This window comes from Vipera berus (genome assembly GCF_964194415.1).
Source record: "Vipera berus genome assembly, chromosome: 7".
Taxonomy (NCBI): Eukaryota; Metazoa; Chordata; class Lepidosauria; order Squamata; family Viperidae; genus Vipera; species Vipera berus.
In genome coordinates this window covers 70,372,594-70,397,615 of record NC_138209.1, presented here as the reverse complement: position 1 = coordinate 70,397,615, position 25,022 = coordinate 70,372,594, and the positions used below count along the sequence as shown (strand labels likewise).

At 42.2% G+C, this 25,022-nt stretch overlaps 2 protein-coding genes across 9 annotated transcripts in view; one reads left to right on the top strand and one right to left on the bottom strand.

Moving 5' to 3' along the window:
* FIP1L1 (factor interacting with PAPOLA and CPSF1) overlaps nucleotides 1-3,233 on the top strand; it is a 37,903-nt gene extending 34,670 nt beyond the window's left edge. For all 8 annotated transcript variants that reach the window (XM_081332989.1, XM_081332995.1, XM_081332994.1 and 5 more), the window contains 2 exons: nucleotides 1,223-1,363; nucleotides 2,909-3,233. In XM_081332989.1, the coding sequence (XP_081189115.1) occupies nucleotides 1,223-1,363; nucleotides 2,909-3,059 (292 nt within the window). In that variant the 3' untranslated portion in view covers nucleotides 3,060-3,233. The remainder of the gene's footprint in view (nucleotides 1-1,222; nucleotides 1,364-2,908) is intronic.
* A 1,063-nt stretch (nucleotides 3,234-4,296) lies between these two features.
* LNX1 (ligand of numb-protein X 1) overlaps nucleotides 4,297-25,022 on the bottom strand; it is a 147,494-nt gene continuing 126,768 nt past the window's right edge. The window contains exons 8-11 of the mRNA XM_081332986.1: nucleotides 19,316-19,499; nucleotides 14,532-14,760; nucleotides 6,333-6,491; nucleotides 4,297-4,614 (exon numbers count right to left, since the gene is read on the bottom strand). Coding sequence (XP_081189112.1) covers nucleotides 4,479-4,614; nucleotides 6,333-6,491; nucleotides 14,532-14,760; nucleotides 19,316-19,499 — 708 coding nt within the window. The 3' untranslated portion in view covers nucleotides 4,297-4,478. The remainder of the gene's footprint in view (nucleotides 4,615-6,332; nucleotides 6,492-14,531; nucleotides 14,761-19,315; nucleotides 19,500-25,022) is intronic.

Here is a 25,022-nt window from a genome sequence, read left to right as displayed (position 1 = left end):
AGTACCGGCTGTATTTCCCCAAGAAACTGCTTCAAGGTCACCCAGCTGGGAAAAGAATGGAGCTGCATACCAGCCTAGGCTTGAAGTGACCGCTCTGAAAACATCTTGCCGGAACCTGATGAGTCAAGGGAGAGAGAGGAAGGGGTTGGTATCAGCGATGGGAGGCAGTTAAGGAAGGGAAAAGTTGGACTTAGGGATTTTGACACACGATTCTCAGTTCTGGTTATGCAGTACTGCAATACATCTGACTTAATAAAAATATACCATTCCCAACAAATGGAGCCAAGCGCTGGCGGGTCTAACAGCTGTATTGTGGTCTACCTTTTTCCAGTTATTGAGAATAACCTGCATCTTGGGATTTTCTTCTGCCTGCCTGCCTGCCTGCCTGCCTGCCTGCCTGCCTGCCTGCCTATCTATCTATCTATCTATCTATCTATCTATCTATCTATCTATCTATCTATCTATCTATCTATCTATCTATCTATCTATCTATCTATCTATCTATCTATCTATCTATCTATCTATCTATCTATCTATCTTATCTGTCTGTCTATGTATCTGTCTATGTATCTATCTATCTTATCTGTCTGTCTATGTATCTGTCTATGTATCTATCTATCATCATCATCATCTCTGCTATCTATCCTTCCATTTATCTACCTACCTACGTACCCATGCACCCACCCACCCACCTACCTACCTATCTATCTATCTATCTATCTATCTATCTATCTATCTATCTATCTATCTATCTATCTATCATCTATCTATCTATCTATCTATCTATCTATCTATCTATCTATCTTATCCATCCATCCATCCATCCATCTATCCCACTGTTTCTCCCTACCTTTTGAACCCAGACAAGCCCAAGGCTCACTTTCTGGTGTCTGCCCCAGCTTTAACTTTGGGAGAGTGCCATGTCTTGAAAAAGCCAGGAGGCTTTTCTTTTGCTTCTCCTTCCGAAGGCCAAAACACCAACGTTTCGTGCATTTCAGTAAAAGGTAGCGCCAGCTGTTAACTGATAACCTCATGTTGTTTCCGTGCGTGGCGCGTTCCTGCCTGAATCAGCCTTTCGGAATTACTCTTTGTGGAAGATAGAAAGCAGACAGTAGATTCCCAACAATAATCTCTGTGCTTCGGGTGTATACGGGAGAAGCCAAGGGTTGCTAGCTTTAGTTTGATGTGCACTGGAGGAATCTTTTTTCCCCCCCTTCTTTAGTGACGAAGAACAGAGGTACAGATACAGAGAATATGCAGAGAGGGGCTACGAACGACATAGGACAAGTCGAGAGAAAGAAGAGCGGCACCGAGAAAGGAGACACCGAGAGAAAGAAGAGACGAGACACAAATCTTCACGGAGGTCAGTTGCTTACCAAGCTATCAAATCTTTTTTTTTATGGGTGGTGCCTAAAATAAAAATATTGGCTATCCTGGAGCCATGGTGGCGCAGTGGTTAGGGTGTGGCATCATAGGCTAGCTCTCTGCTCACTCCAGGAGTTCGATCCTGACTGGCTCAAGGTTGACTCGGCCGTCCATCCTTCCGAGGTCAGTAAAACGAGGACCCAGATTGTTGAGGGCAATAATGCTGACTCTGTAAACTGCTTCGAGAGGGCTGTAAAGCGGTATATAAGCCTGCTATTGCTAATATCTCCACCCTCCCACACACACACACTTTTTTTTCCCCTAGGGAGAAATGGAAGTCCACAGCAATAAAATGTTTTTTATCTGATCAGAGATTTGACTACAGGTGATAGAATCAGAACCTGTTTTAGTCTGATCGTGTGAACTTTTTAACGAAAGGTTCAGCTCGTTTGTCTCGGTGGGCTGTTGTTAGAGCAGGCAGAATCCCTGGGCAGCGATGGGACCCACTGTCCTTTGGGGGAGAGTCGCTCTTTGTAACAGCATCCATTGGTCGTTCATTTCAAAATCGGGGCCCAATCCTTTACCTTGACTGTGGAGAGGCGGACCAATAGAGCAGCAGACTTTATTAATGTCCTTTGCTTATTTGTCAAGGGAAACATTGCCACTTGCTTACCTGCCTTGGATAATACAGGTAGCCCTTGACTTACAATCACATGTACAGGAAAACAAAATTTCCCGTTGCTAAGCAAGACAGCTAAGTGAATTTTTGCCCCATTTTACAAGCTTTCCTGCCACATTTGCTAAGTGAATCACTGCAATTGTTTAAGTCAGTAACCCAGTTAAGTGAATCTGGCTTCCTCATCGATTACGCTTGTCAGAAGGTTGCAAAAGGTGACCCTGGGACACCGCCTCCCTCATAAGTAGGAGTCAGCCGCCGACGGTCTGAATTTTTGTCGCGTGACCACATGGGGATGCTGCAATGGTGATCAAGCTTGAAAAACAGCCATGAGACACTTTTTTTTCCTCCCCCGCTGCTGTGGTAACTTCAAATGGCCACTAAATGAACTCTTGTGAGTCGAGGACTTTAACCTGTAAGTTTGAGAGTTAAAAATGAAAAATACAAATGCCAAGAATTTCTCAAGAACGTGACCGTAAAACAGTTTTAGGTCTAACCTTGGTGAATGGGAATCCCGTGAAAGTTGTGACTTCTCGATTTGTAGAAGAATCCTGGCTTCTTCACCGCTGACGTGGGTTTAATTTTAAGTATAGTTATTGGCGTCAAAAGGTGGTGCCGGTTTCTGCTCGAAATGAAACAACTGCAGAGGAAAATCCCAGAGAAGCTTCATATCAAGACTTTTTCTTGAGTCCCTTTCTCGCTTCGATTTGACGAGGAGGGAGGCTTATTAGATGACATCATTGGATAGACTAAATAATTAGCTTTATGACACGAAGAGCTTGAGAAACAGGCTGTGATGGCACTTCAGTCTGAAGCTCCATTAAACCTTTGTTCCTTTTTTTCCCCCTCCCCTCTTTCTCTCCCTAGTAACAGCAGACGTCGCCATGATAGTGAAGAGGGAGAGAGCCACAGGAGGCATAAACATAAAAAATCAAAAAAGAGCAAAGAAGGAAAAGAAATTGGTAGCGGTGAACCCGCCTCCGAACAGGAAAACACGGAAGCTGCCCCTGCAGAGTAGGCATGTGTTAAGGTTTGCCTACTTGCTTTATGTTAACGCCAGAAATAGATTGCTCTAAATCTAATTATTTTTCTGGGTCTTAAAAGATGTTGCTCTTAATCTTGTTCTGTTAGTAGAGAAGCATACGTTTAATTTGGGTTTTTGAAAATAAAGAGTGAATTTTTTCATGGTAAAGCAGATCGTTTTTGTCTTTTATGCCATTGGAACAGTTGACAACGTTGCAGAAAGTGGTGTTTGGTTACTGAGATGCCTTGCATTTAATCCAAGATGAATCAAAGTGGAAAATGCAGAATTAATACAAAGGCTTCTCCTAGTCAAATAAATCATTTCACACATGGCCGTTCTTCTGGGCACTCAATAGACCTGGGGTCTTCAACCCCCGGTCCCTGGACCAAGTACCGAGCCGTGGCATGCCAGCAACCGGTCTGCACAAACCAGCAAAGTCCCATCAGTGGGATGCAGGCAGCACACACAACCACGCACCCTGCGGTCCGCAGAAAGACCTTTCTCCATGGTGCCCAAAAGGTTGGGGAACTCTGCAGTAGACTGTGTTCTGAAGGATGAACCAGTGTTTCATTTAGTCCTTTAGATAAGTAAATCTGTATATTTTAAATAAAAAGTTAGCATATCTTGGCTGGAAATCCATAAATGTGTCAATAGTATCCCGATGTCTCCTTACATTTGATCATACTGGCCTTTTTGTTGGTAGTTCAGGATATAGATAAACCAGGCAGTTTCTGGCTTTATTCTTTACTTATACTGCTCCTTACCTTCGCCATTAGGATGCTGGCTTAGAAGAGCCAAGACAGAATGGAAGGATTAAAAACTTGAGTAAAACAGAACACTCAAATGAAAAGGTGGATTTCATGAATTTGAAAGTTTCATGCACCGTGAGCATTTTTTGTCCTTTTTTTAATTAAATTAGTTTGGCTTTACAAATTACAATTAATTTAACAGTAGAAATAAAACACACAGTTAGGATAGATTAGGAAAAAAATGTGGTGTTTTTTTTTTAAAAAAACCTGCTTTTACTGAGCACAAAAAAGGACTGTCGTAGATCCATCAGCTAGCCTTCTGTATCTCGCATAGAGGCTGTCAGCGTAATTCCTTAGAAAAGTATTTCATCGCTTCAAGGTTTCTGAAACCACTTTCAAATTAGGTAAAAGTTGTTTCCTTCCTTATATCTAAACAGCAGGTGAAACATAGATATGTATATATAAAAAAGCATTAAACATATTAACAATGAGTTGCGTACCTTGATTTACACCAGCAGCTTTCCATAGCTTTTTAAGAGAGCGTGTTTTTTTTTAAACCTCCAATGGTGCATTTTAAGACTTCTACTTATATAATGCAAGTTTATGCTACAAAAAAAAAAGTCCAGTACACAGGAATTCGTTTGTTTCCAATGGAAATACATCTTTATAAAAAGGTGCCAGGCCAGGATACAATAGTGAGAGTAAGTTTCCCCTTCAGTTCTTTTAGCATCCTTGCCAAAGAAGCATGCGCCATTCCTGATATATTCCTGCCGTTCACTGCAAGGAGGATGTCGCCACACCTGGTAGGAGAAAGAAGGAACAAATAAAGCTAGGTTAGGCCCATCTGCAGCAATTCCAAGACCGTTTTCTTTATTTTGCAAACGTTTGATGTTCTGAATTGCCAAAGTTCTCAGATTTATTGAGCTTTCCAAACCTCAGTTTTGTATCAGGATCCAACTGTCACTTAAGAATTGCTTCAGATGTTCTTTTATCGCCTGGTATAAAATTGAGCCTATCGTGATGCATAATCACTGTTTCTTTCGAAGCCCTTGGTCAGTCCCTTTCATTCCCTATAATTGGAAGCGCTGTCGCCGTATGATATTTTGCTCGTCGAGGATGACATTTGGCTTCATCAGAATGTTTTGCCTACTTCGCCCAAGTGAGTTAAAAGAGATTGTGGAGATATGCCTGAACCTTAAACTCACATCTTGTCATTCACTGGATGCAAAATTAGGTCACGCATTTATTTCATTTACAAGCTGCCACATTTTCGGGTTCTTGGCAGTTCACAATTATAAAATAGAACCACCTGTTCAGCAGCAAGGTCAAGCTTATATTAAAATCGCACGACACACGCTTCTGACAATGTCACAGTTCCTCATAGCTTAATTTATTAACAATAATGCTAACCCTGCTTTCAAGGGGAGGGATCACCCCAGACCAGGGGTAGGCCACCTTGGCTCTTTTATGACTCGTGGACTTCAACTCCCAGAATTCCTGAGCCAGCCTGGCTCAGCTTGGAAACCTCTCCCTTTCCCCTCAGCGAGGCTGGCTCAGGAATTCTGGGAGTTGAAGTCCACGAGTCATAAAGCGGCCTAGGCCAAGGGTAGGCAACCCTTGGCTCTCTTGTGACTCGTGGACTTCAACTCCCAGAATTCCTGGCTCAGCTTGGAAACCTCCCTTTCCCTTCAGCATGGCTGGCTCAGGAATTCTGGGAATTGAAGTCCATGAGTCATACAAGAGCCAAGCTTGCCTACCCCTGCCCCAGATGAACAATGCCTCAGAGCCTTGGTGCCCCACACTTCCTGGCAGTGGGACACTGCTTTCTGATGCATGTTATCCTCACCGTATCCCTCACTATCAATTACTGTATCAATTGTCTGGTTTAGCACAATTATGTTTCCCAGGAAACAAAAGCTCAAGTAAGCAGGATTAATTACAGTAAAACAAGTTGTTACAAAAGAATTCCAATTGCTCTGTATAAAATGTTAACTCCTTTTAATACTAACATCAATGTTCAATTTCTTCTGCCTATTTCTGTAACCTGGGTAAAGAACTAGCAGTGATTCTCTTGGGTAGGAGATACAATTTCCATCCATTCCTTGTTTGGTACAGAACACCAAATATTTGCAAACTAAGAGGTATTAAGAAGAAAGCAGGATCCTTATTCGTTTTAGATTGTGTGAGAACTCTATTTCTGTAATCAAAGAAGAAAGTAGTTGGTATAGGTAGCTTTAAATCAGATCACAAATTTTGCAATGACTCTCAACATTTGTAGACTAGCCCCTTCTTAGAAATGGTGCAGATATTAAGGGAAGGATCCTTGGAAAACAAAAAGTTCCTAGATCCAGTCACTCTAATCCACAAATAAAAATGGGGGAGCATTTTTGTTAACTATTCTGGAAAAAAGGTTTATCAACATAGAAGGTACAGAGCAAGAACCTTCATGGGCCTAATTTGATCAAAGGCAGCCTCAAGATATAAGACACAATTTCCTTTGAATCAATGTTTTTATTACCTGATTCTTCCATCATTATATGCTGGAGTCCCTTCAACAATGGATTTGATAAAGAATGGTTTGTTTCCACTGTTTTCTTCATAACCTCCCACTATACTGAAGCCAAGGCTGCCTGCTGTATTTCTTCGCAATACAATTTCTTTGCAGCTGTATAACGACCTGCAAAAAAGCATTCCATTTAAGTCATATTCCTAACTTAAACTTATAAATGTTCATTACTTAACGTTTTGCTTATTGGCTTCTTAGCCATAAAAGGTAAAGGTAAAGGTTCCCCCGCACATGCATGCTAGTCGTTTCCGATTCTAGGGGGCGGTGCTCATCTCCGTTTCAAAGCCGAAGAGCCAGCGCTTGTCCGAGGACGTCTCCGTGGTCATGTGGCCGGCATGACTAGACGCCAAAGGCGCACGGAATGCTGTTACCTTCCCACCGGAGTGGTCCCTATTTTTCTACTTGCATTTTTTACGTGCTTTCAAACTGCTAGGTTGGCAGAAGCTGGGACAAGTAACAGGTGCTCACTCTGTTACGCAGCACTCAGGATTCGACCCGCCAAACTGCCGACCTTCTGATCAACAAGCTCAGCATCCTAACCCATTGAGCCACTGCGTCCCTTCTTAGCCATAGCAGGCTTTAAATTATCTGGATGCCATTCAGATAAAGATGTATTTAGTACAGCTGTTATCGGCTTATAGGTGGTCCTCAACGAAAGTAATGGATCCTGGAATTTCAGTTGCATATTGTGACAGTTGTAAGTTGTAGCATCCATGTGACTGACGCATTTTTTTTGTGTAGCAGTCATTAATGGAACCCATTGTCTGCAATGAGCTCTTTGCCGGAAACTGGAAGTAGACACCGGTTTCCAGCAAAATAAAAAATAAAAATATTGCAGTCACATGACTGCAGGACGCTGAAAACCGCCGTAAATAATGGGCCAGTTGCTGAATGTTCAAAATGCAATCGCATCGTTGCAAAGGAGGTCCGGCTATCAGCTTTGTATCCAGATCATAAACACCTTGGGGTGTGTGTGTGTGTGTGTGTGTGTGTGTGTGTGGAATGTCGTAATTTCAAAGGGTCGCTAAGCAACCAGTTGTAAGCCAAATAATCGACATAGCTGATCAGCCTTCCCCGTTGTAATTCCTATTTTTGTCCTTTCAAAGTAGCAGCACTCAGAGCTTTTAAAATTTAAAAATGAAAACACTGTTGTTCAAGGCAACAGATTTTTGCTCTGTTCTGCAGGATTTTTTTTTTTATAGTACTGTAGATTAGGCCCTTGAGAACTACAAATATTCACCTGCTGGCAAGATATAAAGTATAATGTTTGTATAATAGCTGGCTGGCTTCTAATGTGAAAAGCAGATGCCCATTGGCTCTTTTTCATGGCGCTAGTTTTATTCGTTTACCATCTGCGTGGGTTTTTTTTAGCATTCCGAATTCCACTTTTCATACAGTTGTAAATGCACCAGATTTACCAAGGTCACCATCCAACCATGGTCCAGATTTCACTATTATTGATAGCTGTTATTGGTAGTAGGAAGTCACAAGGTTGTATCTAATCACAAGACATGTATTGACTTCTAGTATTTTATTGTATTTTCTAAATCAGAGGTCCCCAAACCCCCCTGGTCTGTGGACCGGTACCGGGGCCGCGGCATGTCAACAACCGGTCCGCACAAACAAGCAAAGCCCCATCTGTGGGATGCAAGCAGCACACAAAACCACGCACTCTCCGGTCCGTGGAAAAACCTCTCTCCACGGAACCGGTCCCTGGTGCCCGAAAGATTAGGGGCCTCTGTTCTAAACAACAATATAGTTCATTAAAATTGGAAACTATCAAACATTTGGGAGAACAATCTGTGCATGATAATCTTAACAATTCTGTAAGTTACAGAGAGGCCGTCTCCGAAATAAGCCTCTTGAGTTTGGAGGCTTTTGAGTGTTGGGGCTTAATCTTAAAGAGTGTGGAGAAGAAGCAACTGTTTATTAGTCTGGTCTGCCACCAGACTATACCAGACTCCTTATGACAGTAAAACAGAAAAAATAAAAAAATAAATACAAGTCTACAATACAATGTAAACAATGCAAAGCATTAAATGCACCCGACCCCCTCATTTCTGCTTTTGTTGAAAAGGCAACAAAGCAGACAAATGTTTCCTGGCTCCAGCCCTTCTCCCACGTCACAAAAAAAGAAAGTTGGTGTGTGTGTGTGTGTGTGTGTGTTTGTGAGAGAGAGAGAGAAATGTATGCAAGTGTAACTATCATGTTCTCTATAAATGAAGAGAAAAACCGATAGGATCATGATTCACTTCCATTTTGGCACCGGGGGTAATGAAAAGTGCATAAAACACCATCGTCCGGGTCTCCCTGAAAACCTGAGACCTTCCAGGCAAGTTGGAATGAATCAGAGCAGTGACACACACTCAAAGGCTCCTTCCTATCCATGTGTTTTGGAGATGGCAAAAAGTCTGGGTCTTTTAATGACTGGAATTTGCTTGGGCAATGCTTCTGGGCCTTCCAAGCGGAAGAACTAAACCATTCCACTGAGATGGAATGTCTCAGTTTGGTCTATTTAGTGACTCATTGTTTAGATGTTCTTGTAGGGTGTTGCATAAGTGAAGTACTCCATGTTCTCCTTCTAGCATGGGTAAAACAAATGCTGCTACAGAAGGTTCTGGTCAGTAAAATTCATGCTGGAGATTGTATTTTGCTTCGCTGAGTCCTGGGCGATAGAAATAGGTCATGTAGAGAAAACAAGGAAAAGAATTGCAGATTGTTGGGGGCAATTAAGCTGACTTTGTAATAATGCCGCTTGGGGGTGTGTGTGTGAAAGCCCTAATAAGCAGGCATATACATAGAATGAAGGCTACTGCTAAGCTTGTAAGCCGCCCTGAGTCTTCGGAGAAGGGCGGGATATAAATGGAATTAAAATAAAATAAAAATAAAAATAAAAATGTTCTGAAAAGACCCAGGCAGGTATGGTATAGTGTAGTGTAGTGTAGTGTAGTGTAGTGTAGTGTAGTGTAGTGTAGTGTAGTGTAGTATAGTTAGTACAGTACAGTACAGTACAAAACATAACATAACATAACATAACATAACATAACTAATACAATACAATATATAATAAGTATATAATTAATATAAGTACTATATTAGTTTCTATAGGGTTATAGGGAAAATACATCCTTTGACAGACACCAAAGCACTGCTGTTCTTTTTGTTAGTAACATTTGTGACTCCCTTTCATTTTGATAATTTTGCTTAATTTATACTTTTATAAAAAACATGGTTTTTTTTTAAAGGTTTCCTTCCCCCCCCCTTCCATTGGAGTTTTAAAGCTCCCCTGGGGGGGGGGGGAATGGTGTTTGGAAAGGGCAAAATGAAATCAACATCCAGCAAATGGGTGACCTATGCCGAGCAGCATTAGCTTTTGTTCACGCTCCCTAATTCCAGCCTAATTCCAGATGGATGAGAATGGCAGGAGGAATTGCCAGCATAATTCTTTAGTTAGAACATCTCTCTTTCACAATTGTTTAGCGGGGGGGGGGGGGGGTGCAGCCTTGAATCTGCACGAACCCCCCCAGATGACTGTATTATGAAATTCCAGCGCTATTGCTGCATCCCCGATAACCCTCGACTTAACGACCGCAACTGTGCCTAAAATTTCTGTGGCATTTGAGTGAGGCATTTGTTAAGTAGTTTTGTCCCGTTTTACAACTGTTCTCGACACAGTTATTAAGTCAATCGCTTCAGTTGTTAAGTTCATAACAAAGTTGTAAAGTCAATCTGGCCTTCCCCCCCCCCCCCCGTTGACTTCGCTTGTCAGAAGGTCACAAAAGATAATCACATGACCCCGGATGCTGGAACGGTCATGGGTCAAGTCACCAAGCCACCTGGATTTTGATCATGTGACCATGGGGATGCTACGAGGGTTAGAAGTATGGATCCTAAATCACTTTTTTTTCAGTGCCTTCGTAAACCTTTGAACGGTCAATAAACGAACCGTTGTAAGTTCAGGACTACCTGTACTGCAAATCTTTCTTTTGTGTATTGATTTGTTCAGTGTCCTTGTTTTTTGAAGCTGCCTTTGGAATGACAAATCAGCCCATGTTAAATAATTCACAAAAGATTTCCAGCCTGAAATGCACAGTTAATAGGATCCTTATTTCTCCCAAGACGGTTCAAGAACAACGCAAAGAAAAAAAAAAAGAAAATATCCCTGAGGCCTATTTAACCTTTCTTCAGCTTTTGCTGGACGGTCACTTGCCCTTCGTAGCCCAAAGTGGGGAACTCCTAAGAGGTTACGTTCTTAGACAAAGGGGAAATGAGTTAATGTGTATTAATGTGATGCATATTCTGGTAAAAAGACCTGCCTTAAAGGGCTTCCAGATGTGGCACGCAAAACTCAGAACAGCAAGAATGGAAAAATAAGGCGGTCAATACAACTCACCAGGCAAGGCTGAAGTATGTGATAATCTGTTTCGTTGAGCAAGTAAATCCAAATTCTGGGTTCTGAGTGTCTACTCAAACAGGCAAGTGCTAATAAGAAATACACCTCTGTTCCTGTCGGTTCTAATCAGCTTTTGCCTCTTTCCTCTTTCATCTGAATTTTTGAAGACCCGCTCACCAGCCCAGCATACTAATTCCCCTTGGTTTTCATATAGACTGTGGTTCCTTTCTGTCAGTGGTGCTGCAGCTGGAGATATGATTACAATGGATTTCCTGTTTCCAAACCTGCTGACATGGTGGGTAATTTTCCTTCAGTAAAAGAGGCCATAGAGAGAGAGGGGAAGGATGGAGAAACCAGTACATGTATAGTTTGGCATGGGAAGAAGGAGCCCCAGTAAAATTTGCGGCTGGTGTTAAAAAAGCAAAATCTTTTCTTTGAGGATACGGGAATTATGTTTATGTTTTTATGTTTTTATTTGATTTGTATACCGCCCTTCTCCCTAGGGACTCAGGGCGGTTCACAGGGCATATATAAATAACGATACAAAAGTTAAAAAGAAATTAAACCAATGCCCAGTTAAAAAACAATAATACAATACTAAGAACACCAATTTTAAAAACCCATAATCCCCCATCAGGCCAGACCAGCTAATTCAAACAAGTGGGTCTTCAGGCCGCGACGGAAGGTTCGGAGGTCTGATGTCATCCGGAGCTCCACCGGCAGTTGGTTCCATAATGCCGGAGCGCCCACAGAGAAGGCCCTCCCCCTGGGGGCCACCAGTCGGCATTCCCTGATCGGAGGCACCCTGAGGAGGCCCTCTCTGTGGGCACGTACTGGGCGGAGGGAAGTTGACACCGGCAGCAGGTGGTCCCTGAGGTAACCCGGACCCATGCCATGTAAGGACTTAAAGATCATAACCAAGACCTTGAACCTCACCCGGAAGACAACTGGTAGCCAATGCAGCTCGCGGAGCAAGGGTGTAACATGGGAGCACCGGGAGACTCCCAAGACAACTCTCGCGGCCGCATTCTGTACCAGTTGGAGCCTCCGAGTGGTCTTCAAGGGAAGCCCCATGTAGAGAGCATTACAGTAGTCCAGGCGAGAGGTCACGAGCGCATGAGTGACCGTACACAGGGCATCCCGGTCCAGATAGGGCCGCAACTGGCGCACCAGGCGAACCTGGGCGAAAGCCCCCCTAGTCACGGCCACAATATGATCTTCCAGGGTAAGCCGTGAATCTAGGAGGACTCCCAAGTTGCGAGCCCTATCCACGGGGGGTAAGAGCTCACCCCCCATAGAAAGAGATGGAACATTTTGAATGTCCCGGGATGCCGCGCTGTACACACACACACACACACACACACACATGCACACACACACCCTTCCAAATTTTGTGCAAAATAATAAGCCAAAGTTGCCCTCTTTTGAACAACTCTATCCGTGAACAAGGCATGTTCCAATAAGGCGGGAATAATGAAAGTGATTTTGCCAGTACTTTTTTTTGTAAAAGAAAAAGGTGCCCAGATTGTTGGGGGCAATTAAGCTGACTTTGTAATAATGCCGCTTGGGAGTATGTGTGAAAGCCCTAATAAGCAGGCATATGCATAGAATGAAGGCTACTGCTAAGCTTGTAAGCCACCCTGAGTCTTCGGAGAAGGGCGGGATATAAATGGAATTAAAATAAAAATTAAAAATAAATAAAACTCACACATATCCTACAAGGTTCCATCCAAAAAAGGTGCCGGAACTCCGTTCTGAGTGTTCTATGACAAATATGCATCCGGTCCGTGGGCCAGCAGGTATTAATTATTTATTTATTTATTTATTTATTTATTTATTTATTTATTTATTTATTTATTTATTTATTTATTTATTATTTTAATCCCATTTATATCCTCCGAAGACTCAGGGCGGCTTACAATCTAAGCACAAATCAAATGTGCTTAGCAATATTATACTGCTATAGCTAGACATTGAGAGCTTTATTCTTCATGAGCTTCCTTACTCTCTTTTAAAACAATTTAGGTGAACTGGAGATTCACCACCAACCAAACCTTGCAACTTCTCATAAAGAACAACAGCTTTTCTTTTAAAATAAAATAATAAAATAAAATAATAAAATATTCTACCTATATACCAATTCGGATGCTTTTTGAGAAATACCTGAAATATTTCTGAGGAGATGCAACGTTCCCCCAAAATGGCTTAAAAATAATCTTTGCATGCATGTAATGTAGAACTGAAACAAAACCCATAAACACTTGCTTTCTATTTCACAAGACACAGTATGATCATCTTATATATTTAGATAAATATGAATAAGGCTGAATAAAACACAAGGCTTGTGGCAAATCAGCTAGAGAGTCTTTTGTGTAATTAATTTGCCTTCTTTTATGGGCTCCTGAAGTTCAGCTTGAGGGTAAATTTAATAGTGTGTCATCCTGGCAGTATCTCATTTTAAAACTTCAGGTTGAGACCAATGTTGTAACGAAGTATAAATCATATCCCAAGAAGACATTTAAATGCATTTTATGAGTGGGTAACAGACTATGTACTTTGTGGTTTTGTTTTATTTGGGGTTTTTTTTTTATTTTTTCATACCAAAATATAACACAGCTGCTTCTAGCCCATTAGAGCAAGTTTTTAAGGCTGGCTGAGGGTGAATTAGGAAAGTAAGTGGTTTGGACAATTTCACCACCACTGTGTGGAGAGCTTTTGAACATCTGGGCAAAGACAAACAATTCAAAACAACCTAGAACTGAAATGGTGCCTGTGAAGTCTGCAAGCTGTGTAGACGGTGTGCAAAGACACAGGGTGGTCCAGATCCTAAAGCTGGGTATTCATGCAGGATGCTCTATGGATGCACAGGCAGTCCTCGACTTACAACAGTTCATTTACTGACCGTTCAAAGTTACAACGGCACTGAAGAAAGTGACTTATGGCCGTTTTTCACACTTAGGACCGTTGTAGCATCCCCGTGGGCACATGATCAAAATTCAGATGCTTGGCAAACGACTCATATTTATGACGGGGGTCATGTGATCGTATTTTATGACCTACTGACAGGTGAAGTCAATGGGGAAGATTCACTGAAGAGCTGTGTTACTAAACAACTTCAGTGGTTCACTTAACAATGGCAGGAAGAAAGGTTAAAATAAAATGGAGCAAAATTCGCTTAGCAACAGAAATTTGGGGGCTCAATTGTGGCTGTAAGTTGAGGACTGGCTGTAACGCATAATGTGTCATGGCTAGGCCTATTAAAAAAAAAGAAGAAGAAGCAAGCTGTTCAGGATCCTTTTGCTCCCTTAAACTAGATCAGTATAGATCGTCCATCTATAGCTATGAGAGACACAGCATGGGGAAAGCAGAAGAGATTTCAAAGAACCTGGATTTAATTAAAATATCTGTGCAGTGCATTAAGCTGAGCTCGTGTCATGTCAGTCTCATAAAACTTTCTCCCCAGTGTTATGTATCCAGGTGAAGGGAACACAGACACACGTTCATAGCAGTCACCACCAGGGGGCGTTGGACTTTTGGCGGGAACCCAGTTTCGGCGGGAAACAGAGGTTCAAACCGATTGGCCAGCTGCTCACCTGGCCAGGTATAAAAGGAGGGCAGGTAACCCCTATTCCCCAGTACAGTCACTACCACCGAATAAAGATCTGCCATGCTGTACTCATCGTCTCGGCATCCTTCCTGCTGCCCAGAACCCACTACACAATACCCAGTTTCTTTCAGGACCCTTTGCTTGAACTCACCTTGGTAATTCAAGCCACATCACCCAGGAAGGAGACCACTCACTCTGACTTGAGGAGCTCAAATTGGCATCGCTCAATAAGTCCCCATTTTCTCCTTCTGGGGTTTCACACGCTTTCAGTTCTAATGCCTTGAACACAGCTGATGAGGAGACATTTTTCAAGTGGGCTACGGCCTCGCCACGGCTGACACCTGTCAGATCAATTCCATTCACGCTGAGCAGAATGTCTCCTAGTGGACATGAAAAACAAAATAGTGGAAACATTTTTCATTCAAAGCTATACTCACTATTCTGAGAGGGGCCAACTCCGGCTGTTTATGAATTGGATATGGCCACTGATCTCACATACATTTTTAATGGAGAGCCTGGTTCTGCATATTAATACTATATTTTTATTCGGGTTTCATACCTACTCTACCCTGAAGTCCATTTGTAGAACAAAATTGTCATCCTACAGCTTAAGATCTTTTAGCCACACTACCAGAGCTATTTCAAATGTGCATAAGATCTACATTTCCAGATCCAAAAGTTCAGGAAAATTAGTTTTGGTCATTTTTTAAACTCTGGGCTTTAGTCAACCATCTACAAAATGAAAACCAATTGTTTTGGGAAAAAGAGATGTGTGTACAGTCTGGAATGAATGACAATACATCTGTGGCCTTTGACTATTGCAACAGAATATGCATAAGTGTGCATATTCTGTATCTGTATCGTAAACAAGTTAAAATTAAGTATTTGTGAACTTTGTTGGTTTGAGTCTATGGAGATTCTCAGTCATCGAGGTCACAGTTATCCCAAAGGTGCTTTTTCATGAGGCAACTGGACTTTCTTGTTTTTCTTTGAAGACATTTCCCTTTTCATCCAAGAAGCTTCTTCAGCTGTGACTGGAGCTGTCATGTCCCTCCCCCTCTGTTGAGAGAGGGCTGTTCAATTTTGATTTTCACATCATCTATCTCCAGTCTACAACACAATCCTTTCAGCAGTTCCAAGAAGGCTCCACACCCATTTGCACCACTCAGGTGACCCTGAAGACACAAAGAAACCGCCAAGTAGCCTCAATGACTCTTTAAAAAGAATGAAAATGACCAGCTGTCTGCAAGGAGTATACATCTTTTCATTCCCCACCATCAGTTTGAGCTGAAGAAGCTTCTTGGATGAGAAGCGAAAAACAGGAAAGTCTAGTTGCCTCCTGAAAAAGCACTTTTGGGATTTGATAGTTTGTCTGTCTAATTCTAGGTTCTTGGAAACTGCTCACCTAGAAATGCCAACTAATCTGCAAATGAACGTTATAGTTGAAAAATTCAAATATATAAAGCTAATTTGTCTACTATGTTCACTAAACTCCATGTGCTCTCATTAAAAAAATTAAGACCTCTATGGTTGGTATCCTATAGCCATTAAACAAGTGGTTGACTATTATTTATTTATTTATCATATTTGCATATCCTTATATAGGGTTAGTAGGGACGTGGTGGCTCAGTGGGTTAAGACGCTGAGCTTGTCGATCGGAAGGTCGGCAGTTTGGCGGGTCGAATCCCGAGTGCCGCGTAACAGAGTGAGCACCTGTTATTCGTCCCAGCTTCTGCCAACCTAGCAGTTCAAAAGCACGTAAAAATGCAAGTAGAAAAATAGGGACCACTACAGTGGGAAGGTAACAGCGCTCCGTGCGCCTTTGGTGTCTAGTCATGCCAGCCACATGACCACGGAGACGTCCTCAGACAAGCGCTGGCTCTTCGGCTTTGAAACGGAGATGAGCACCGGCCCCTAGAGTCAGAAACGACTAGCATGCATGTGCGGGGGAACCTTTACCTTTACCTATATAGGGTTAGGGTCCTTAAAGGGTCTAATGCTGACTAGACAATACTATTCTGAGTGGCGTATGCTAGATTGTATGAGCTAACTGATATATAACCATGCATCTTGCATAACTTTAAGATGAAAGAGAGACCAACATCTTTTAGTGGGTATTCATAGTTTGAATTTCATGATAATTAATTATGATTTAAGGATTTTAGTGCACACAAGCCTGTATTTGAAAATTGATATGCAGATAGGTGAAGGAATGACATAACCTGCATGTTAAACTCCCCCCCCCCTTTTGTAAACATGGCTAATTCATAGCACGCTATCACAAGAATGATGTGCAAGCTAACATTTATGAGCACTGTTTAAATGTTGGTAGAACCCTGGGAAAAAAAGTACCAGCTTTTTACAGATACTTGTGGCATCTGGAACAAATTATAAGGTAATTTCATCTCTGTTCTCAATTTATCTCCAGCCATTTTAGACGGTGACTCCCACTTGGGAATAGGTCATGTTGGAACTGGATAACATAGGTAGACATCGGTGTAAAAAAATTAAGCTAAAAGCTGACAGGAAGATCAGGTGTTATTTTGAATAACAGCAGAACGTATGCACATTCAAAATTAAATTCCATTCAGTTCAACGGATCTGCCTCTCGGTTCAGAACTATAAAATCACAGCATTTGGTCATTTTTTTTAAATAGATGCTATCTGAGGTAAGATCAGACTGAGAGATAGTGAATGACCACTTAGTACCCAATTAGTTTTACAGCAGAATGGAGAGTTGAAGCGGGATCTCCACGGATCTAATCCCAAACTCCCATCACTATACACACAGTGACTCATTTCTTCCCCAGCTTTGACTTTCCCTTTTTGATGGGAAAAATCTGGAGCTTTAGGGAAATTAAAATCCTCACTGAAAATAATGCCGTGAAGTTATGTCAGAAGTGGATGTAAGTGAGTGGGAGATTGGTGTTTCAGGAGCCTTACTGCTAATAAATCAGGAAGCATCTCCCATTTTCCTTGGGCCACATCTGGCTATCTTTTTTTTTTCTTTTTTTGGTCAAATACGACCTTGTTTCCTTGTGCCAATAAGTGTAGGAGGTAGGCTGTGGTGCTGATTCTGTAGTCTTTCAAGCAATCAACACATTTCCTTATTAGTTCCCATCTGAACAGCTGGATTCTCCCAAGCCACAACTTACACGGTATGAGGTAAATCTATGAATAGTTGTTTTCTCGGTCCAGAGAAATGAATTGGTTCTTTAAAATTGCCCACTTGGCATCACAAGAGGAAATTTAGAGTAGCTGCTGTTTAAAAACGTATGTGTTTTATGAAGAATTAGCAAATTGTATTGTATTTTGAACTCTGGTTTCTCCTCAACCAGAGCATTAAAAAGCCATATAGCTCCGCCAATTGTCTGAAGATTGCAGCCCCTATGCCCTATTGTTATTTCATTGGTAGCATTTCAAAATATTTATTTATTTATTTATTGTGGGCTTCTTTGGGTTGTAACAAGATGAATCATTTTTCTTCAAGTAAGTAACTTTTTTTTTTAACTAAAGCAGGGGTGTCCAGCCTTAGCAACCTTCAAGACTTGTGGACTTCAGCTCCCATGGCTGGCTGGGGAATTCTGGGAACTGATGTACACAAGTCTTAAAGTTGCCAAGGTTGGACACTTTTGAACTAAACCAGGGGTAGGCAACCTTGGCTCTTTTATGACTCGTGGACTTCAACTCCCAGAATTCCTGAGCCAGGGCTGGCTCAGGAATTCTGGGAGTTGAAGTCCACGAGTCATAAAAGAGCCAAGGTTACCTACCCCTGAACTAAATTAAGCAGAAGGGAAGAAGAATGCATGTTCTGTATTTAGGTAAAGGTAAAGGTTCCCCCGCACATGCGTGCTAGTCGTTTCTGACTCTAGGGGCTGGTGCTCATCTCCATTTCAAAGCGGAAGAACCAGCGCTTGTCCGAGGACGTCTCTGTGGTCATGTGGCTGGCATGACTAGACGCCAAAGGTGCACAGAACACTCTTACCTTCCCACCGTAGTGGTCCCTATTTTTCTACTTGCATTTTTATGTGCTTTCGAACTGCTAGGTTGGCAGAAGCTGGGACGAGTAACGGGTACTCATTCTGTTATGCGGCACTCGGGATTCGACCCGCCAAACTGCCAACCTTCTGATCGACAAGCTCAGCGTCCTAACCCACTGAGCCACCGCGCCCCTGTTCTGTATTTAGCTGCCCTAGAACTAGGGAACAATTTCTTGACAGGGAGAACAATCAATCAGTGGAGTGGCATGCCTCCAGAGATTCTGGGTGCTCCATCGCTGGAGGTCTTTAAGAAGAGACTGGATAGCCACTTGTCTGGAATGGTATAGGGTCTTCTGTTCAAGCAGGGGGTTGGAAGACCTTGCAACCCTGTTATTTTAATATTCTGTGTTCCAGTGATCCAATGTAGTCTAATTTAATCTCCCCAAGATTCAACAGTAATGACAGAAGATGACCACATAAAAGCTGTTCCAGCTAAATATATTTTTAAAAGTACATAAAGAAGACTGAAGGGACGCGGTGGCTCAGTGGGTTAGGACGCTGAGCTTGTTGATCAGAAGGTCGGCAGTTTGGCGGGTGCCGCATAGCAGAGTGAGCGCCTGTTACTCGTCCCAGCTTCTGCCAACCTAGCAGTTCGAAAGCACGTAAAAAATGCAAGTAGAAAAATAGGGACCACTACGGTGGGAAGGTAACAGCGTTCTGTGCGCCTTTGGCGTCTAGTCATGGCGGCCACATGACCACGGAGACGTCCTCGGACAAGCGCTGGCTCTTCGGCTTTGAAACGGAGATGAGCACCGGCCCCTAGAGTTGGAAACGACTAGCACGCATGTGCGGGGGAACCTTTACCTTTTTAAAGAAGTCTGAAAAATGAAATGTCTTTGAGCTGAGCTAGATGGATCCCCATCTCAAAATACACTCCGAACTCTAATGCAATCACCTGTTTTTATCCGGCCATCTCTGCTGATGACTCCACCCAGTTCAACACTCAAGACATAAATAGGTAGATTCCATTCCCTGTGTGAAGGTAAACAACCTCCTGCCACTGTCATTCCTAGGGACTCTGCCTTATCCTTTCGGACAATCACCACTTTTTCGTGACAGGTAATTGCATGAAAGACACTCTGCAAAGGACAAAAAAGCAAACATAAATTCAGGCAGTGGGCAAAGGACTTCTTCTCAGGTTAATTAGGACCAGTTTACCATTCATTCATTTGCTGTTCCATTGTACACCTTCTGAACTGACTTTCCTTCACTATCCCTGCCATCTAGCTGTGGAAAAGATGATGACGGAGTTTCACAACACATAATATAGAAACAGAAATTACTAAATTACTGGGTCCTAGGGGAGAAGGGCGGTATATAAGTCTAAATAATAAATAAATAAATAAATAAAATAAACAGAACTTTGGAACCCTATACCAAAAATTACTCTCTCTCAAACAGGGCCCTATAGAACATGTTGATTAATCCAGTGTGATTTTTTTTCTTCATTAAAGATGATTTGCAGTAAAATAGTGGCTAAGACTAAGGCTGACAAATATGGTGGCTTGACGTAATTGTTTCGCAGCCATTTAGTAATGCATGTGTGAAGAGCATATGAAGAACATTTCTTTTGAATGAGGAGCACATGGGGAGATCTGTCTCTCTCTTTCTCTGTCTCTCTCTCTCTCTTTGTCTCTGTTTTGCTCTGTCTGTCTCTCTTTCTCTGTCTCTCTTGCTCTCTCTCTCTCTCTGTGTATGTGTATGCATGTGTGTGCATTGATAAAATCAGTAGACCCCTTCAGAAAGTTTCATGAAGCTAGGATCTCTGTAACTGCCAAAATATATTGGATATCTTTCTAAAGATTCCAAATACCATTTTGCAGAGGTGAAATTGCAAAAATCTAGGATTTCAGAAATTTAGCTTTTGGGAGTGAAAAGCCTGAATCCTCTTGGATTCTTATATAACCCAAATCCTTGTGGAACAGGAGTGTCTGCCAGATGTGGTCAAAAAAGTCAAGACGGTGATTGCATCAGAGCAATCACAGCCATACCTGTTCTGTGCAAATTACGCATAAAACCCCTCCAGAGCTTTGATTACATTATTGTGACTGACCCTCCTGGCATTTTTCACCACGCCCTGCAGATACTCCTTGTTGGGGAAGCATTCTGTGTCCTTCTTATAAGTCAGGAAACCATCTCCTCACCTCCTTAGTAATAAAATAGTCCAGCTGACTTCATTTCTATTTTTGTGATTTTTTTTCTCACTGGCAAGTGTGGCTGGTTTGAAAGGAAATGTCTTTTTTGCAAGTCAGCGAACTTTCGACTTTGAACCTAAGCATGCAAATTCTATTTCCTCCGTCTCGCTAAAATAGGCTATTCTTAAAAATTCTTCCACAAAGATGATGATGATGTTGATCTATTTAACACTGAATTGCTGTTACCAACATCATTTGTTAGGAGGAGGAGGAGGAAATAACTATTTTCTCCTTAGGTCTTCAGCAAAAACCTTTTACAAGTTTCTTTTAAAAGCTATGTCAAAACAATGTCTCATTTAGGTCGCAATCTTAAAGGATCAAAAGGGATGCTGGTGAAGAGGTTTCCTTGTTTCCTTTCAGATATAAAATAACTTTTATTTTATTTTATAGTGGGAGAGAGTGGAAGAAATTGGAGTTTATTCTTTACTTAGTCTTATTACAGATAACCAAGGCCATTAATTGCAAAGAAGTGTTCTCAGCGGGGATAGTTTTAAAATAACCAATTATAGCATTACCGTTGGGGCTCCAGCAATGGGGAGATTCCAATAGATCGCCTCCTTTTTAATATTCATTCTAAGCTAAATATTGGCAGCAATTTAGTTGAACATGCTGGTGGATGTCTGGGGGGCAATATAGAGTTTTAATTATCTGAAGCTATTCTGTCAACTGTAGGAATTTTGTGTTCCTCAGCACTAAGGCCTTTGTCTTTGAACCCTTAAATCAGGGGTCTTCAAACTTGGCCCTTTTATGATTTGTGGACTTCAACTCCCAGAATTCCTCAGCCAGGCACCCTGGTGGAGGAATTCTGGGAGTTGAAGTCCACAAGTCATAAAAGGGCCACGTTTGAAGACTCCTGACTTAGGTTAACATTCCTGCTTAATAGCAATAGCACTTATATACCACTTTATAGTGCTTTACAGCCCTTGCTGAGTGGCTTACAGAGTCAGCATATTGCCCCCAACAATCTGGGTCCTCATTTTACCCATCGTCAGAAGGCTGAGTCAATCTTTGAGCCCGTGACCATCGAACTGCTGGCAATTGGCAGAATTAGCCTGCAATACTGCATTCTAACCACTGCGCCACCCTCATGGCGGCTCTTCCACCATGGTTCTTAATTCAGGATCATCTGAAGTATTTCAGATAGATGACTATCCAGCCTCTCTTTGGACCCTCACTTCATGAGGCCACCTATGTCTCTTTATTGATAAGTATCTCTTACCATTAGACAATTCTTTCTAATGACATTCCGTAATCATACTACTCCATTCCTCATGACCTCATACATTAAAAATATTGGTATGCAAAAAAGAGCAGTTTAAACTGAACCCCAGAACCATGGTGGCCCAGTGGTTAAAATGCAGTATTACAGGTTAACTCTGCCCACAGCCAGGATTTTGATCCTCATCGGCTCAAGGTTGACTCAGCCTTCCATCCTTCCAAGGTCAGTAAAATGAGGGCCCGGATTGTTGGGGGCAATGTGCTGACATTTATAAACTGCTCAGAGAGTGCTGTAAAGCACTGTGAAGCAGTATATGTCGCTATTGCTGTTGTACAACATTCTGGATTTAAAGGGCAATGCATGATTACAAGAGGGCAGAGTCATATCTTAAATCCATTGTCATGGTTCCGATAGATGAGAAAAGTGGAAATAAGAACTCTGAGGCAATTGCTTTCCTCAAAGAACAAGTTTAATGGCTACATAATATCAGCAGGAACAAAGGTGAAACCAAGATGTGAAAGTCTCCCCCCCAAAAAAGGTTACAAAGTAGAAGTTAAATTCCCCATCCCCCAAATGTGTCATAAATCACAATCCCCAATTAACACCGTTGGCGGGCTCTCTAATGGTAGCTCCAGCCTGCCAAACATTAAAGCAACTTGGCCTTGGTTCCCACAAGAAAGTTATTGTTATGACTAAACTAGAAGAATTCGTGTCTCCCCTCCCATTGTTGTGGCAACCGAAAAACAAAGAAAGACGGCTGTAGCCGGAGTAGTTTTGAAGGTTTGACATCCATGTTTTCCTGAGATCATGTGCCAGCTTTGGAGGGCAGCCACCCATCCTCACAAAAAGATACAGCTGCTTTGAGGCGCTCCTGGCACGCTAAATGCATGGCCAAGTAACCGCTAGATCACATTTGAATCTTGATTTCTGCACACTTTGCTCACAGGAAATAAGGGTGTCAAACTGGGTGAGAATTTCTTGGGAAGAACACCTGACGACACAAATATCAGATGATTTTTAAGATTCCCTTCAGTTGGCATCTTGTCTCTGCACGGTGTAAAAAGATCTGGTTGCTTTAGGACCGTGGTGGCGAACCTATGGCACGCGTGCCACAGGTGGCACGCAGAGCCTCTCTGTGGGCACGTGCGCTGTCGCCCCAGTCCTAGGCCTTCAGCTGGGTTTTATAAAACCTTTTCGCTTTAGGCTTCGGCTGCCGTGTGCAAAAAAAAAAAGGTTCAATCAATCAATTTCAACTTCTTGCGGGGGAAAAAAAAGATCTCGCAAAGTTGGAATCGATTGATTGAACTTTTTAGTCCCACCCAGTCTGCCATTACTACTGCAGCCACGCCCACCCAATGGGCCATGCCCACCCAATGGGCCACACCCACCCATCACCCAACAATACATAAGTGGGTTTTGGGTTGCAGTTTGGGCACTCGGTCTCTAAAAGGTTTGCCATCATTGCTTTAGGACATTGCACAATTCAGTCCAAATGGGAGTTAATGAAATCTGGAAATACAATCACTCAAGTGCCTCACAGCGACTCTGATCTTTGGCGCTGGACAAGTCAATGTTTACAATTGTCACAGGCTTCAGAGCCAGGCTTTTTCCTCATAGAGACAGGATGTCATGGGTTTTCATCGCCAAAAGGGACGGCTGAACCATTTTAGAATAACAAATGATGTTGAAGGCTGAAGCTTATTCTTGGCACTGGATATTAGAAACTTGAAAGCAATATTGGTCCCACATTTACATCTGTGTTCTAGAATTTTCTAATCAGACAGTTGGCTCTCAAAGTAAGAAAAGCGGGGGGGGGGGGGAGGATGAGGACATTTAAATCCAATTATCTTACAAAGTGGAAATATTTAAGCATGGTAATGGCCTATATAATAACCTGGATGACTGTGCAATCAATTACTTTATGCCTGTGTCAAATTCATCAGACCAATGCCTAAGCATATAGTACGTCCATTTGATTTGGACACTAAAGTCTCTCCAAAACTCTATAAAATTGGGATAACATCTATTACATAACAGCAATGAAATAAGCCTCATCAAAAACACTTACACTCAAGCAATTTTAAAAGGACAGCACAGAGATTTTGTTGTTACAATAGTGTAAAGAAAATAAGAGAATCCCTTAAATCAGGGGTCTTCAAACTTGGCCCTTTTATGACTTGTGGACTTCAACTCCCAGGATTCCTCAGCCAGGCACGCTGGCTGAGGAATTCTGGGAGTTGAAGTCCACAAGTCATAAAAGGGCCATGTTTGAAGACCCCTGCTCTATGACATGTTTCAACCTCTGGTTTATTTGTCTGTATTCTGCCTTGTATTTGTTTATACTGTATATTGTCTTTAAAGTATTCTCTTTTTTTTTAAAGAAAGAGGCAGACCCAGGTGCGGTGAGGTGATCAGAAACGTCAATATGGCACCCATGGCTGTGTGATCGAAACCCTGCCCCCTTTTCATGCAACACACACAGACAGGCACAGAAAGAAACACACAAATGCAGTGGGCTTGGATTATATGACTATGGCTACCATCTTAATTTTTTTCATCTTGGCCTCTGCAGGTAGAAAATAGATACATCAACCTGTCATGGTACAATACCCTATTGTGTCCCAAGCTGAGTGCAGTTTGAAATAAAGCACTAAAAATATTTGATGTCTTTATTTGTCCAGGCCTCTGATATACTGATTATTTAAAATCTTGGGTTGATGACATTTTCTGCAGCTTTTTAATATGCAGATTGGGCTTTATGTTTTTTTAAGCCATTAACTGGTTCTGGAAATATTGAACCATCAGCAAGATGGATGGATGGATGGATTGATGGAGGGAGGGAGGGAGAGAGAGAGAGAGAGAGAGAGAGAGAGAGAGAGAGAGAGAGAGAGAATCTAAGAGAATCTAACTCTAAAATTAGAGTTAAAGTTTGTCTAAGACAGGGGTAGGCAACCTTGGCTCTTTTATGACTCGTGGACTTCAACTCCCAGAATTCCTGAGCCAGCATGGGGGAACTATGGCCCCTACATGACTGGTGGACTTCAACTCCCAGAATTCCTGAGCCAGCATGGCTCAGCTTGGAAACCTCTCCCTTTCCCCTCAGCATGGCTGGCTCAGGAATTCTGGGAGTTGAAGTCCATGAGTCGTAAAAGAGCCAAGGTTGCCTACCCCTGGTCTAAGAGATGTAA